The sequence below is a fragment of the Stenella coeruleoalba genome (genome assembly GCF_951394435.1).
Source record: "Stenella coeruleoalba genome assembly, chromosome: 20".
Lineage (NCBI taxonomy): Eukaryota > Metazoa > Chordata > Mammalia > Artiodactyla > Delphinidae > Stenella > Stenella coeruleoalba.
Window position 1 is genome coordinate 43,355,007 of NC_137166.1, and position 13,454 is coordinate 43,368,460.

At 51.2% G+C, this 13,454-nt stretch overlaps 1 protein-coding gene across 2 annotated transcripts; it reads right to left on the reverse strand.

Annotated features, from left to right (window-relative positions):
- Positions 1–1,000: 1,000 nt before the first annotated feature.
- PRODH2 (proline dehydrogenase 2) lies at positions 1,001–12,470 on the reverse strand (the record flags this gene model as incomplete). 2 transcript variants are annotated; one of them, XM_079908026.1, is made up of 10 exons in its annotated part: positions 1,001–1,185; positions 2,145–2,230; positions 2,619–2,729; positions 5,561–5,727; positions 5,833–5,988; positions 6,075–6,155; positions 11,625–11,711; positions 11,795–11,933; positions 12,024–12,220; positions 12,297–12,470. In XM_079908026.1, 10 exons carry the CDS (start codon positions 12,468–12,470, stop codon positions 1,001–1,003), a joined length of 1,383 nt encoding a protein of 460 aa, XP_079764152.1. The 2 variants fall into 2 exon arrangements, with proteins under 2 accessions (XP_079764152.1, XP_079764151.1); XM_079908025.1 differs by lacking the exon at positions 2,145–2,230 and adding an exon at positions 1,983–2,118 and having other exon boundaries at positions 1,001–1,233; positions 2,618–2,729.
- Between the last annotated feature and the right edge of the window lie 984 nt (positions 12,471–13,454).

Here is a 13,454-nt window from a genome sequence, read left to right on the forward strand (position 1 = left end):
CCTGCTCTACCCACCTGCCAGGATTCCCTACCCCAGCTTCCCCTGGGCTCTCAGGCGGAAAGCTCGAGGTCCACTCGCCGTGCTGCAGCCCAGGGACTCTCACTAAAGCCCAACCTGACTCTGTCCCTCCCCTGCTTCAAAGCCTCCTTACTCCCCAGTGCCCTTGGGACAGAGTCGATACCCTGCAGTGTGGCACCAAAGACTGCATCTTCTGGCCCCCCAGCCTCCATCCTTGTCCCCCGACTCCGCAGTCTGTTTATGCACATGCCCTTGTCCTGGAATGCCCTTCTCAGTATTTACTTGGTTATTCTTATGAATTCTCTGGGACGCCCTCTTGATCACCAGGTGTCTCCTCTGGCCTCCTACAGCCTCCAGGCTTTTCCCAACGTTGCCCTGATACTCTGCCTGGGCTCCCCTCATCACAGCCCTGACCACCCTGGGCTGTCGCTGTCTGAAGATGGGTCTGTCTACCCCTACTGGACTAAGAGCTCTGTGAGGCCAGGCCTGGGGTTGTGTTTGGTCACTGTTGTGTCCCTAACCCTGTTCACCTGGAAGCCTAGCTCAGAAGGAGCTTCAGTAAATGCTTATTAAATGAGAGAGCGGCTTGCTTCTTCTCTCTGTCCCTCCGTGGACGTGTGGCCTTAGCCCAGCCTCTAGATTTCAGTGCCTCTGTGTCTGCTCTTCATCTGTGCTCCTCACCTGGGCGTCCACTGGAGTAAAGCAAATTCCCGCGTGAGCCACTAGCTGGCTGAGTAGAGCTGACCCCAGGCCCATCGCAGGATCGTCTGCCTCAGGGTTGGTGGGGGAGCTCATTAGTCTTTGATCAATGCCCTTGCTATGCTCTAGGGTCATCTAAAGATCTCTCTTGAGCCACAGAGCCCCCTGAGCTTGGGCTGGCTGAGGCCGAGATGAGCCCTTCCCCAAGGAGGCGGCTTCCGTACAGGGCAGCTGCCTGGGCAGCAGCTCAGGACCTTTATTGACCATATGAGCCCTGGGGGTGCTAATGGGGTACCCTCAGGCCCCGCCCCAGCAGCCTCCGCCGAAGTTCTTGACTGAGCAGTTCCTGTTCCCTGCGGGCACCCCGCAGTACGCTTTGGTTCTCCTGGGCCCTCCGGATCAGGTAGGGGATCACTTCCTCCAGGGAGCCATAGGGGATGGACTTGTACACAGCATAGCCAGCCTGCCCTGGAGGGAGAGTAGTTGCAGGGTGTGGGCTGGTGTTTGGGGGAGAGGCTCCCCCAGGCCCCATCTGGAACAGAGATTTCCATTTCTGAGAACATGGCAGACTAGGTGGGTTGGACAAAATCTCCCACTGAAAAAACTAAAAATCCTGGAGTAAACATTAAAAAAAAAATCTTCTCAAAGTTATGAAAATGCTTAATCCAAGAATTAAGAGAAAGTGAGAATCCAGAGAAGGAAGGGTTACACAAGAAGCATTTCTATCCTGAAGGCAAAATTGGGCTGCTACTTAATGACTTCAAAGCTCAGGGGGTACAGAAATGGAGGCCCAAAGCCTGACCACGGTAAGAGTTATAAAGGAGAACTTCCCCAGATTAAGTTGGAATCCAAAAATCTAGACCCTCAAAGTAAGAGATAACAAGAAGTCAAACCTCCCACCCTCCCTCACTCCCGGGGAATGGCCTTGACCATGAGCAGAGCAAGGAAAAAACTAGAGAAATCCATCTCTGATAGGTTGTGGCCACGGGTTAGTCCCCTAAAATATTTGCAGCCTCAATTTGCATCCCTGGGATATCTCAAAAAAAACCCCTCAAGCTGTGAAGTTAGGGTACACTGACTTTGTACCCCTCAGCACCTGGCAGAAGAAAACATAAATCTTCTGGTCTCAGGCGCTGGTGAACAACACAGTAAAGAAAACAAAGCACACAGGTGACAAGATACCACGATGAAGAACCAACAGAAACCACAGACCGCAGACACAGAGACACAGGCCCGCAAGGCCTTCAGCTATGGGACAGATCTACCTGGAAGGGTCTGGCGCTCGGACCGGCTGCAGGCTCTGGATGGGAGCCTGGCCAGGCATTGTCTGGGAACGGAAGATGGGATCTGTTTGGGAGGGAATGAGGCCTGGGGCTGACTGGGTGGGATGTGGGAGTGGGGCTGGGAGGGACAGATCATTCACGTACCCAGTGCCAGGGAGACATGGTCACACATCCCCAGAAGTTGTCCAAAACAGACAGGCCCATCCAGAGGAATGCCCAGCTCCCACATGCTACAGAAAAGGCCACATCATCAATCCAGACAGTGGCTGGATCCAGAGCTGAAAGTCAGCCATGATGCGCTCATATGGCTGTGCTAGTTATTCAAATGTTGAAGTACTTCCAAACTCACTGATAAATAACCACTGCCCTGGGCCCCCTGAAGGATCCCCAGTGAGTCCCCACTTCTTCCCTGGAGCCCTGGGACCTCCCCATGCCCCAGCAAATAAGGGGCAATGCCTTGTTCAGCTGGGGCCTATGGGACCTGCAGGTGTAGCAGGAGTTAAATATTTTGAATATCCTCCCCAGATCCCCTTTGAACCTACTGGCCCACACTGTCCCTCCCCTTGTTCCACATCCACCACCCTTTGGGTACCTATTTCCCAGTCCCCTACTTCATACCGCTTGGTTGCCTGGTGAACAGAGTCCTCATTGTGGGAAGCCACCATGAGGGGGCACATGGGGCCACGATGGGACACCTGGGTCAGCATCAGCTCCAGACAGCGGCTGTAACTGAAGGGAGATAAAGGCCTGGCATATGACACCTGGTAAGTGAGAGTTAGGCCCCAGGGACTGGGGATTTCTGTCCTTGGGAGGTGGGGTGCCTAAGGGCAAGGACCCTGAAGTCGGGAAGTACCTGCATCCCACCTGCCTCCCCTGCGAAAGACATCCCCTCTCTGAGGCTTTTTCCTCTCTTTAACAACCCACGTTCACCTAACAGTGTTGTTGTGAGGATGGAGTGAGATGAGGGTGGACATACAGCCTCTGGCACAATGGCACTCCACAGCAAAGGGCCACATCACACAAGATGACATTTATCCAAGGTCATTCACTGCAGCAGTGTCTACAGAGCAGGGTTAGTAACAACCCAAATGTCTGTAAGTGGGGGACCGGCTAAATGAACACCCAGAGGAGAGTGGAGTGCCCCTGCGGGGGCAGGGAGACCCCGTGATTACATGGTGATGGGAGCGGATGTGAGCTGTGTCGGTGTGTTCATTTTCATATCATTTTGATTTTTGAATCATGTGAATGTATTATTTATTCAAAATCTCTATTAAAACATTAACGGTACTGTGCTGGAGAAGATGTGGAGAAATTGGAACCCTCCCACCGTGCTGGTGTGAGTCTAAAATGCTGCAGCCACTTTGGAAAACCATCTGGTAGTTCCTCAAAAAGTTAAACATGGAGTGACCATATGACCCAGCGATTCCAGTCCTAGAGAACTCAACTTTTTTTTTTTTTTTTTTTTTTTTTTTGCTGTACGCGGGCCTCTCACTATTGTGGCCTCTCCGGTTGCGGAGCACAGGCTCCGGACGCTCAGGCTCAGCGGCCATGGCTCACAGGCCCAGCCGCTCCGCGGCATGTGGGATCTTCCCAGGCTGGGGCACGAACCCGTGTCCCCTGCATCGGCAGGCGGACTCCCAACCACTGCGCCACCAGGGAAGCCCTGGGGTTTCTCTTTGAGGTGATGAAAACGTTCTGGAATTAGATAGTGGTGATGGCTGCACAATCTTATGAACATACTAAAGGCCACTGAATTGTACACTTTAAAATAGCAAATTTTACGATATGTGAATTATATCTCAGTAAAAAAAACCAAAAATGGTGCCAAATGATTAAGCCTATGGGACACAAATGTGCCTAGGAAGCTTCATGGGCTTGGATGCAAGCTTAGCCTTCGTGGCTTGGCAACTTGCTCTGGAAGCTTGGTGAGTACTTGCAATTCTACAGACCTCTCCTTGGTCCACTGTGAAATGGAATTGGGCTTTGAAAACTCCATGAAGACAGGGCCTGGTGGCCACCTTGGTTGCCACTGCAACCAGGGTGCAACACAGTTCCTGATCTAAATCAGGTGGTCAGGGACTTCCCTGTTGGCACAGTGGTTAAGAATCTGCCTGCCAGTGCGGGGGACAGGGGTTCGAGCCCTGGTCCGGGAAGATCCCACATGCCGTGGAGCAACTAAGCCCATGCACCACAACTACTGAGCCTGAGTTCTAGGGCCCATGAGCCACAACTACTGAGCCTGCGTGCCATAACTACTGAAGCCCGTGCGCCTAGAGCCCGTGCTCCACAACAAGAGAAGCCACCGCAATGAGAAGCCCACACACAGCAACGAAGAGTAGCCCCCACTTGCTGCAACTAGAGAAAGCCTGAGCGCAGCAACAAAGACCCAACACAGCCAAAAATAAATAAATAAATAAATAAATAAATAAATTTAAAAGAAAAATAAAGTGGTCAGCAAGTATGTATTGAAAGATAAATTCTGTTTTTTTTTTTTTTTTTTGGCTGCGGCCTCTCGGCTCACATGATCTTAGTTCCCCAACCAGGGATTGAACCTGGACCCCTAACAGTGAAAGCCCAGAATCCTAACCACTGGACTGCCAGGGAATTCCCTGAAAGAATAAATTCTTTCTTCCCAGGGCCATGGGATGGTGGCCCAAGGAACTCACAATGATTTGAGGTGAGTAAAAATGTGGGTTCCAGAGCCAGTCTGCCAAAAATCTTGGCCCTGCCACTCACTAGCTGTGCAACCGCGGGTAAGTGATTCCATTTCTCTGTGCCTCGATTTCATCCTCTGTGAAATGGGGATGATAATAATAGTATCTACCGCTTGGGTTGTTTATTCATTCTTTCAACAGATCTGTACCAAGCACCCACCACACAGCAGGCGCAATTTTAAGCACTGGGGGTTCAGCAGTGAACAAATCAGAATGCCCTGCCCTCCTGGGCCCACGCTCCCGTGGGTGAGATGAATAATGAGCAACCGAATGTGAAACCTCAACTGCTGATAAGTGCCGGAAGAAAAATAAATCGAAGAAGTGAGTGGGTGTGGAAAGTTCTAGTTTTTGATAGGAAGGTCCCCTGAGAAGGTACCAACAAATAAAGATCTAAGGAGGTGAGGGATTGAGCCACACCACTGTCTGGAGGGAGAAGGTTCTGGGCAGCGGGAACAGGAAGTGCAAAGGCCCTGGGGGTCATCAAGGAGGCCAGTGTGGCTGGAGTGAAGTGAGCTAGGGGACAGGATTGCAGGCCGCTGCAAGGATCTGGGGGTTATCAAGGGTGCACTGGGCGCCATGGGGGGATTTTGAACTGAGGAGGGACAAGATTTGAGGCAGGTTCCCTCTGGCTGCACGTGGAGACCGAATGGGGAGGGGGTTAGAGAAGGGAGCAGGAAGCCCAAGGAGGAGGCTGCTCTTCAGGTGGGAAGTGACGGTGTCCTGGACTGGGGAGAGGGAGTGTTGTGTGGACCCACACAGGACACTCAGTACCCTGGGGAGTGAGCTCTGATGAAAGGTTAGATGCTAATATTATTTGTCTCAGAGGCCAGCCTGCCCCAGTCCCACCTCTGACTGGTAGCCTTGTAGTCAGGCTGAGTGGGATCTTCGGTACCCTGGAGCCGGGCCACCTCTCTCTCCTTGTCCAGATATGCCCCTCGTACCAGCTTCACCCCGAAGGCCAGGCCAGCCCTGTCTGCGGCCTCAGCATCCCGCCTCAGCTGCTCGTAGGTATCCTGGCAGAGCACAGAGGCAGCTTCGGGTCAAGGTGCCGGGACCCCGGCCTGCGGTCCCCTCCCCCGGACCCCCCCCCCCCCGCCCGCCCCAAGTGCACCACACACCTTCAGATAGGCCTGGTAAGTGTTCCACACCCAGGGCCCGCCTTCCCTGGGGCCGTTCCAGCGAGTGGCCAGAGCGGCCACAAGCAGAGAGAGTGCAGGGTTCAGGGAGGTGTACTCAGCGTCCACCAGGAGCCTCACATGCTGGGCCCGGGCGTGCTGAGGGCGAGAGAGACTGTGGTCGGGCCCCCAGGAGTGACCAGCAAGCAGGTGCAGCGGAGCCAGACCGCGGCCGCAGGTGTTACCTGTACCACCCGGTGCAAACGGCTCAAGGAGGCCTGGAGATGCCGGGTTTGCTCGACATTGAGGCAGGAGACCTGGAGGTCCTGTGGGGGGTGGGGGGTGGCAAGAGCAGTTCAGGGCTACTGGACCCTTCCAGAGCCTAAGTCTTCTCTCCCCCACCAGCAGGAAGGGAAAAACAGTTTAGAAATTGTTCGAAATCTGAAAAGTAGCTGGATCACATTGATATTATTTACTGAGGGATAATACAATGGTTGAGAGCTCAGAATCTGAGTTTGAATCCTGGCTCCACGACTTACTGTGTGGCCTTGAACAAATCATATAACCTCTCTGGGCCTCAATGTTCTCCTCTGTAAAATGGGGGTGATGATAATAACTACCTCATGGAGTCGCTGTGTGGATAAAAATGGGTTAATATATGAGCTGTGCCTGGACATACACAGGACAGGACAGTGCCAGAATATGATGAGCGCTCAATACCTGTTATGATAATAGGTGGCTTCAGATGCCAGCTTATGTATTTAATCTTTACAACGATCCTAGCAGGCAGATGTTATTCCAAGCTCCGTTTTCCACTGGGAGACTGACGTGACTTGGAATTAGCATCTAGAAAGTGCTTGGAACAGTAGCCAGCTCAGAATAAGAGCCATAAGTGTTACCTCGCATTCGTCTCTTGGGACCTCAGTTTCCTCAGCGAACTTTGAAGGCCTCATTGCAGCTCACAAGGCTCGCCTGGTCTGACCCCTCTGCTCTCACCTCCTCCCACCCTCCACCTGGCTTACTGCCCTCCAGCCTCACGGGCCTCCCTGCTAGTCTTTGAATGTGCCAGGTACCTTCCCACCTCAGAGCCTTTGCTCTGGCTGTTCCTTCCGCCTGGAACACTTTTCGCCCAGATGTCCACTTACTTCACTCCAACCTCTCCGCAGGGTCTTTATTTCAATGCCACCTTCTCTATGAGGTTTTCTCTGGTTTGAACTTGCAACTCCCTTCCTGGGGCTTTCCCTTCCCCTTCCTCAGCCTTATTTTTCCCTACAATGGCTGTCTATACTTGTCACATATCGGCTTTGTTTTTTGTTTTAGTATAATTAAACATTTATTACATTTTTTCACACACTTATGGATAGAGTGAAGAGAGGGCAATGTTTCTCTGTGTCTGTCTCTGCGCCACACTCCCCATCTCAATCCAAGATCATTTGATTGTAAGGGAACAATAAACAGAAACCTTTCAAAAGAGCTCAAGTGAAAAGGCGGTTTACTAACATGGGGAAGCTCTCAGAGCCCAATTTCTTTTTTTTTTTTTTTTTTGCGGTATGCGGGCTTCTCACTGTTGTGGCCTCTCCCGTTGCGGAGCACAGGCTCCAGACACGCAGGCTCAGCGGCCATGGCTCACGGGCCCAGCCGCTCCGCGGCATGTGGGATCTTCCTGGACCGGGGCGCGAACCCGTGTCGCCTGCATCGGCAGGAGGACTCTCAACCTCTGCGCCACCAGGGAAGCCCTCGGAGCCCAATTTCAAAAGCACCTACTTTATCTGCATTAATAAATTTGATCCCCTAAAACAATTAAGTAAATATTATTCCCAATTTCCAGATTAGGAAACTGAGACCCCAAGGGGTACTAGAACCTAAACTTGAAAAAGAATGATTTTCCTGGCTGGGTGCGCTTCCCACCCCCCCACCCCCACCCCCACTCCCCGCGCCTCGGCACAGAGGCCCTGCAAGCCCCAACTTGGCTTTGGTTTTAACAATTGAGAGTCTCTTGCGCCTCCCAGACTAGCAAGTAATTACCTCGAGGGCAGAGATTTTGTTTATCTTGGTCATCATCCCCACCCCTGGCACAGCACCTGGAATGTGGTAGATGTTCAACAAACGTTTAGGGAATTGTTACATTTGTAATGTGGAAATAATAACTATCCCTAGTTCAGGGTCCTCTTATGGGGATTCGAGGGTGAATGTGACCTGCTGGTGACTCAGGGAGTCCAGCTGGGTTCAAAGAAACTGGGAAGTTAAAGGAAGAGGAACAGGTGGAATTTAGGGCTCCAGTATGGTCAACAGGATGGGTATGGATACCATCCTGGGGGAGAAGACTCTCCAGGAGAAGGGAAGGGTGAGGGGCACCTGCGGAGCTCTTCTCCCCAGTCAGAGAATTGTCTCCCTATGGGGCATCATCCCAGGAGAGTTCTGGGGTGTGAGCAGCTGGTGGAGCCGCCGCCCTCACAGAGGGACGGCAGGGTGCCACATGCAATTTCAGGTCCTCATTTACCCTTCACCACCCTCTGAAGTAGGGACTATTGTCATCCCCATTTTACAGAGGGGGAAACAGAGGTGAAGGCATAGAGAGTTGAAGTCATTCGTCTAAAATCACACAGCTTGGGACTTCCAAGCTGTGTCTGGTGGAGAATGGTTAAGAATCCGCCTGCCAATGCAGGGGACACGGGTCCAAGCCCTGGTCCGGGAAGATCCCACATGCCACGGAGCAACTGAGCCCGTGTGCCACAACTACTGAGTCTGCACTCTAGAGCCTGTGAGCCACAACTACCGAGCCCGTGTGCCACAACTACTGAAGCCTGCATGCCTAGAGCCTGTGCTCCGTAACAAGAGAAGCCACAGCAATAAGAAGCCCACGCACCTCAACAAAGAGTAGCCCCCGCTTGCCGCAACTAGAGAAAGCCCGCATGCAGCAACGAAGACCCAACGCAGCCAAAAATATAAATAAATAAATAAACTTATAAAATCACACAGCTTGACCTGGGATTTAAACCTCAGCATCTTCAGGCGGAGAGTAAATGCTTCCCTTGAACACATATAAACCACTTAGGACAGTGCACGTTGTGAGTGGTAAGTTCTCCACCATTAATTTTCTGTTTCAGACTCACCTGCTCCATTCATTTACTCATTTATTTAACATGTTTATCACATCTTGTCTAGGTGCCATGGCCTGGGATATGGCCGTTGACAGGACAGTTATGAATCGTGCTGTGGAGCCAGTGGCTGTGAAGACCAAGGATGGGTGGGGCCTGGGATCGGGATGGGGGTGGTAGGACTGCTCTGAGATGGGGACAGGAGGAAGGGGCAGGTTTGGGGAGACACAGGCCAGTGTGGGACCCAGTTGGTGTGAGGGGTCTGGGGGATGTCCAGGCAGAAGTTCCAGAGGGACTCAGAGGAAAGGCTGGGGCTGGAGACAGAAGGCAGGCATCATGAGCGCAGAGCAGGGAAACAGGCTGTAGGGGTGGGTGCGAAGGCCCCTTGGAGGGGAGTAAGGACTGAGAGAGGAGTGAGCCGGGACCTCGCCCTGGGGAACCTCCATATTTAAGAGTCAGGCAGAGTAAAACCCAACGAAGATTGAGAATGAGCTGGCAGAGGTGGAAAAGGAACACCAGGTGTGATGGTGTTGGGGAAGCCAAGGGAAGCTAGTGACACAGAGGGATGAGGGCCCCTCTGTCATCGTGCAGATGCCAGCCTGGCAGGGGCTTTAGTCTTTGAAAACACCCTGGGAAGAAATTACTATCACTGCCCTCACATGAGTAAACGAAGTTCATGAAGAGGTGAAATTCGGTACACTCCAAAGCTGATCCTTTGAAGCACTAAGTCCTGCTTCTATGTGTTCTGTGACACATATTAAAAATTACGAATTAAAAAAAGAAACCTCAGCAGGTCCCAGACAGCATGATTTGGGATGATGGAGACTCAGAAACCACCCGGGTGTCCATCCCAGGAGAGGTAAACCATGCGGCCAGAAGCAGCCATTAAAAACAATGGATTAGGGACTTGCCTGGTGGTCCAGTGGTTGGGACTCCACACTCCCAGTGCAGGGGGCCCAGGTTCGATCCTTGGTCAGGGAACTAGATCCCACATGCTGTAACTAAGAGTCCACATGCTACAACTAAAAGATCTCGCACGCGGCAACGAAGATCCCGCGTGCCACAGCTAGGACCCAGAGCAGCCAAACAAATAAATAAATATTTTAAAAAATGGATTAGATGTACACAGAGATGCTTGGAGGGATCTTAAAATCAGAGTGCTCAGTGAAAAAAGTAAGAAACAGAATGCCATAATGTTACTTGTGTGCGTTTAAAACTATACCCTCCACCCCCCACCCAGCCCCATTGATGGAGAAGGGCACAAGGGAACTTCCTGCAGTGATGGAAAGGTTCTATACCTTGATAGGGATTTGAATTGCTCAGATGTGTATTTGTCAAAGCTCATCATCAAAGGGTACATTTACAATGTGTGCATTTCATTGTATGTAAATTTTACCTGAAAAGAAATACATACAGAACTCTAATTAGCGATGTGCGTTCTGAAGCATTTGGGGGAGAAGTGTGCTGATGTCTGCAACTTACTTTGAAATGCAACAAAAAAATGTGGATTGATGGATGGATAGAGGAATGCATAGAAGGATAGATATGATTTAAAGCAAGTATAAGCCCAGTGGCATGGACATACATACACTACCAAGTGTAAAATCGATAGCTAGTGGGAAGCAGCCGCATAGCACAGGGAGATCAGCTCGGTGCTTTGTGACCGCCTGGAGGGGTGGGATAGGGAGGGTGGGAGGGAGGGAAGAGATATGGGGATATATGTATATGTATACCTGATTCACTTTGTTATAAAGCAGAAACTAACACACCATTGTAAAGCAATTATACTCCAATAAAGATGTTTAAAAATAAATAATAAATAAATAAAGCAAATATAGTTAAATGTTAACGGCAGCAGGTATATGGGTGTTCACTGTAAAATTCTTTCAACTTTTCTGTATGTTTGAAAATTTTCATAATAAAATGTTGGAAAAATATGCCCCCAAAGAGCATATACTTGGCAAAACAAAATCACAGTAACAAAGAGATACATGCTGCTGATGGCAGGGAAGGTAGAAATAAGATATGGAAATAAAGAATAAATGAAAGAGGGACTTCCCTGGTGGCGCAGTGGTTAAGACTCTGTGCTCCCAACGCAGGGGGCCCAGGTTCGATCCCTGCTCAGGGAACTAGATCCCACATGCATGCCGCAACTAAGGGGCCTGCCGGCTACAATTAAGAGCACACGTGCCACAACTAAGGAGCCCACCTGACACGACTAAAACCCGGCGCAACCAAATAAGTAAATGAATAAAGTAAATATTTTTCAAAAGTTACAGTTAATTAAAAAAAAAGAATAAGTGAAAGAACAAATGAGTGAATGAATGAACCAAAACCCATTGGTCTAATCATAGCTTCCAGCTAGTTAGCACACACTAGCATAGCTGAGTCGATTGATAAAATATTGATTACTTTCTTCTAGTTGGTAAAGAGCTGCTGTCTCAGTGTCTCCTCTGAGAGCTCCCAGCCCCCAGGCCCCTCCCCTAGAGTCCCCAGGTGACCCCTATTCCATTTATTCCAGCCATGCCCCAGGTCTGTAGCCACACTTATTCTGATCATTCTAAGCCTGGAAAGTAGAGGTAGTTAAACATTTCGAACATGCCTCTGGTGGGTGCCTGCTACCTCCAAGTCCAGGGGGCTCTGCTTCCCCCACATTCCCCACCAACCATTCAATCTCCCCCAGCCTGAGCTCCTTACCCGCCCAGAGTCCATGGCTTCAGCCAGTCTTTCAGGGCTCAGCTCCAAGGACCCCCCTGGCCTTCGGACGCGTGAGGTTAGCTCCTTCTGGAATGGGGTGGTAGATGGGGTAGCGAGGGGGACCTGGGGGGGCGCCCACCCCCTCCCCTCCCACCCTGCCGGTCCCTTACACAGAGCCGAGTGCTCATCAGCGCCGTAATCTTCAGCTGCATGAGGATGTTTCCAGTCGGGCCGGGGCTCTCCAGGAGGCCTCGTGACAGGTCCACACATCGAAGCATAGCGCTGAGGTTCCCCTCATACCAGGCCTCGCTGCCCAGCCAGCAGGCGTCAGGGTTTGGAGCCCACTAACCCCCTTCTTGCAAGCCTCCCGGCCACCCTGGTCCCTGGCCCCCTACTCACCCAGTCTTGACAGCTGAGTCTGGCTCCTCCTCAGTGGGCACCGCCAGCAGGGGCCGGAGGCCTAGGCTCTGCAGCTGTTGGACACAGCCCCTCACCTCCTCTGTGGTCTCACCAGCCACAAACTGCCCGTAGACGGATGCTCGGAGAAGCGCGCCCGAGAGCTGGGACCCCAGGAGTCGCTGAGACCAGGCTTGGAGCTGGGGTGACAGGGAGCGAGGGCTCAGAGCCTGGCCCTGGGGAGCCCCTGGGCCAGTCCCCACGGTCACTGCTCACCGCCAGGCCGTGGGTGACCAGAGGGGGCCAGGCACACAGCCGTAGTACCAGCAAAGCCCGGGTCAGTTCTCCTGTGCTCTTGAGGTGGAAGGCCCCACCATCAAAGCACAGGGGCTTCCAGCCCCCAGCGGAGGGCCCCGCTTGGGAGCAGAGCACACGACAGGTCCAGAGCATCAGGACTCCTCCGCCACTTCCACACCAGGTCAGGGGGCTTTGGAGGCAGCTGGTCCACCTAGTGCCCCTTGCCCGGCCAGGGGCAGTGACTGATTAACCAGACAGTAACCAGGGAAAGGTAAATCTTTAGGATCACAGGCTCCTTGAGGGGCAGTTAATTATTAACTTATGGGGACATAGTTCAGAATAATGGGGACAGGAAAGGAAACCCCCCAAAACAGCCCCCAACGACCCTCAGAATAACAGCTCACAGTTATTAGGTGCCCATCATATGCCAGTGGGTGTTAAGTGAGAATGTGGGCTCTGGGAGCAAGGCAGTGTGGCTTTGTGGCCTTGGGAAAGTTATTAACCTCTCTTGTTGCAATTGCTTCATCTTAAAATGGGAGAGAGGGTAGTGCTACTGAATAAATTTGAAAATGCACATAACCTTTTACCTATCTGTTCCATATTAAGTATATATCTTAGAGAACTTGAACATGGGCATCAGGAAACATGCACAGGAAGAAATGTTCCCAGCAGCATTGTTTGTAATAGTCCCAAATGGGAATTTCCATCAACAGGAGAATGGATAAATACATTGTGGTATAGTCATACAACAGAATACTACAGAGCAGTGAAAAGAGCATAAACTACTGACACACACAACCACATGGATAAATCTCACACACGTGGTGTGTGAAAGAAACCAGACACCAAACAGCCAGACAGGACATGCTGTCTTGTTCTATTCAAAAAACTCAAAAGCAGGGATAATGAAATGGCAATATAGTATGGGGGATACATACATGGGTGGTCAAACTACAAAGAAACGCAAGCAAGGAAATTATTATCACAAAAGTCAGAAAGGTGGTTACCTCAAGGGATTAGAGGAGTTGTAACTGGGTAGGGGCTCATGGGGGCTTCTATGTCCTTTTTATCTTAACCTGATGAGGAGTCACAGTTGTTCACATTATAAGTATTTTTTAAAGCCATACGTTTATATGT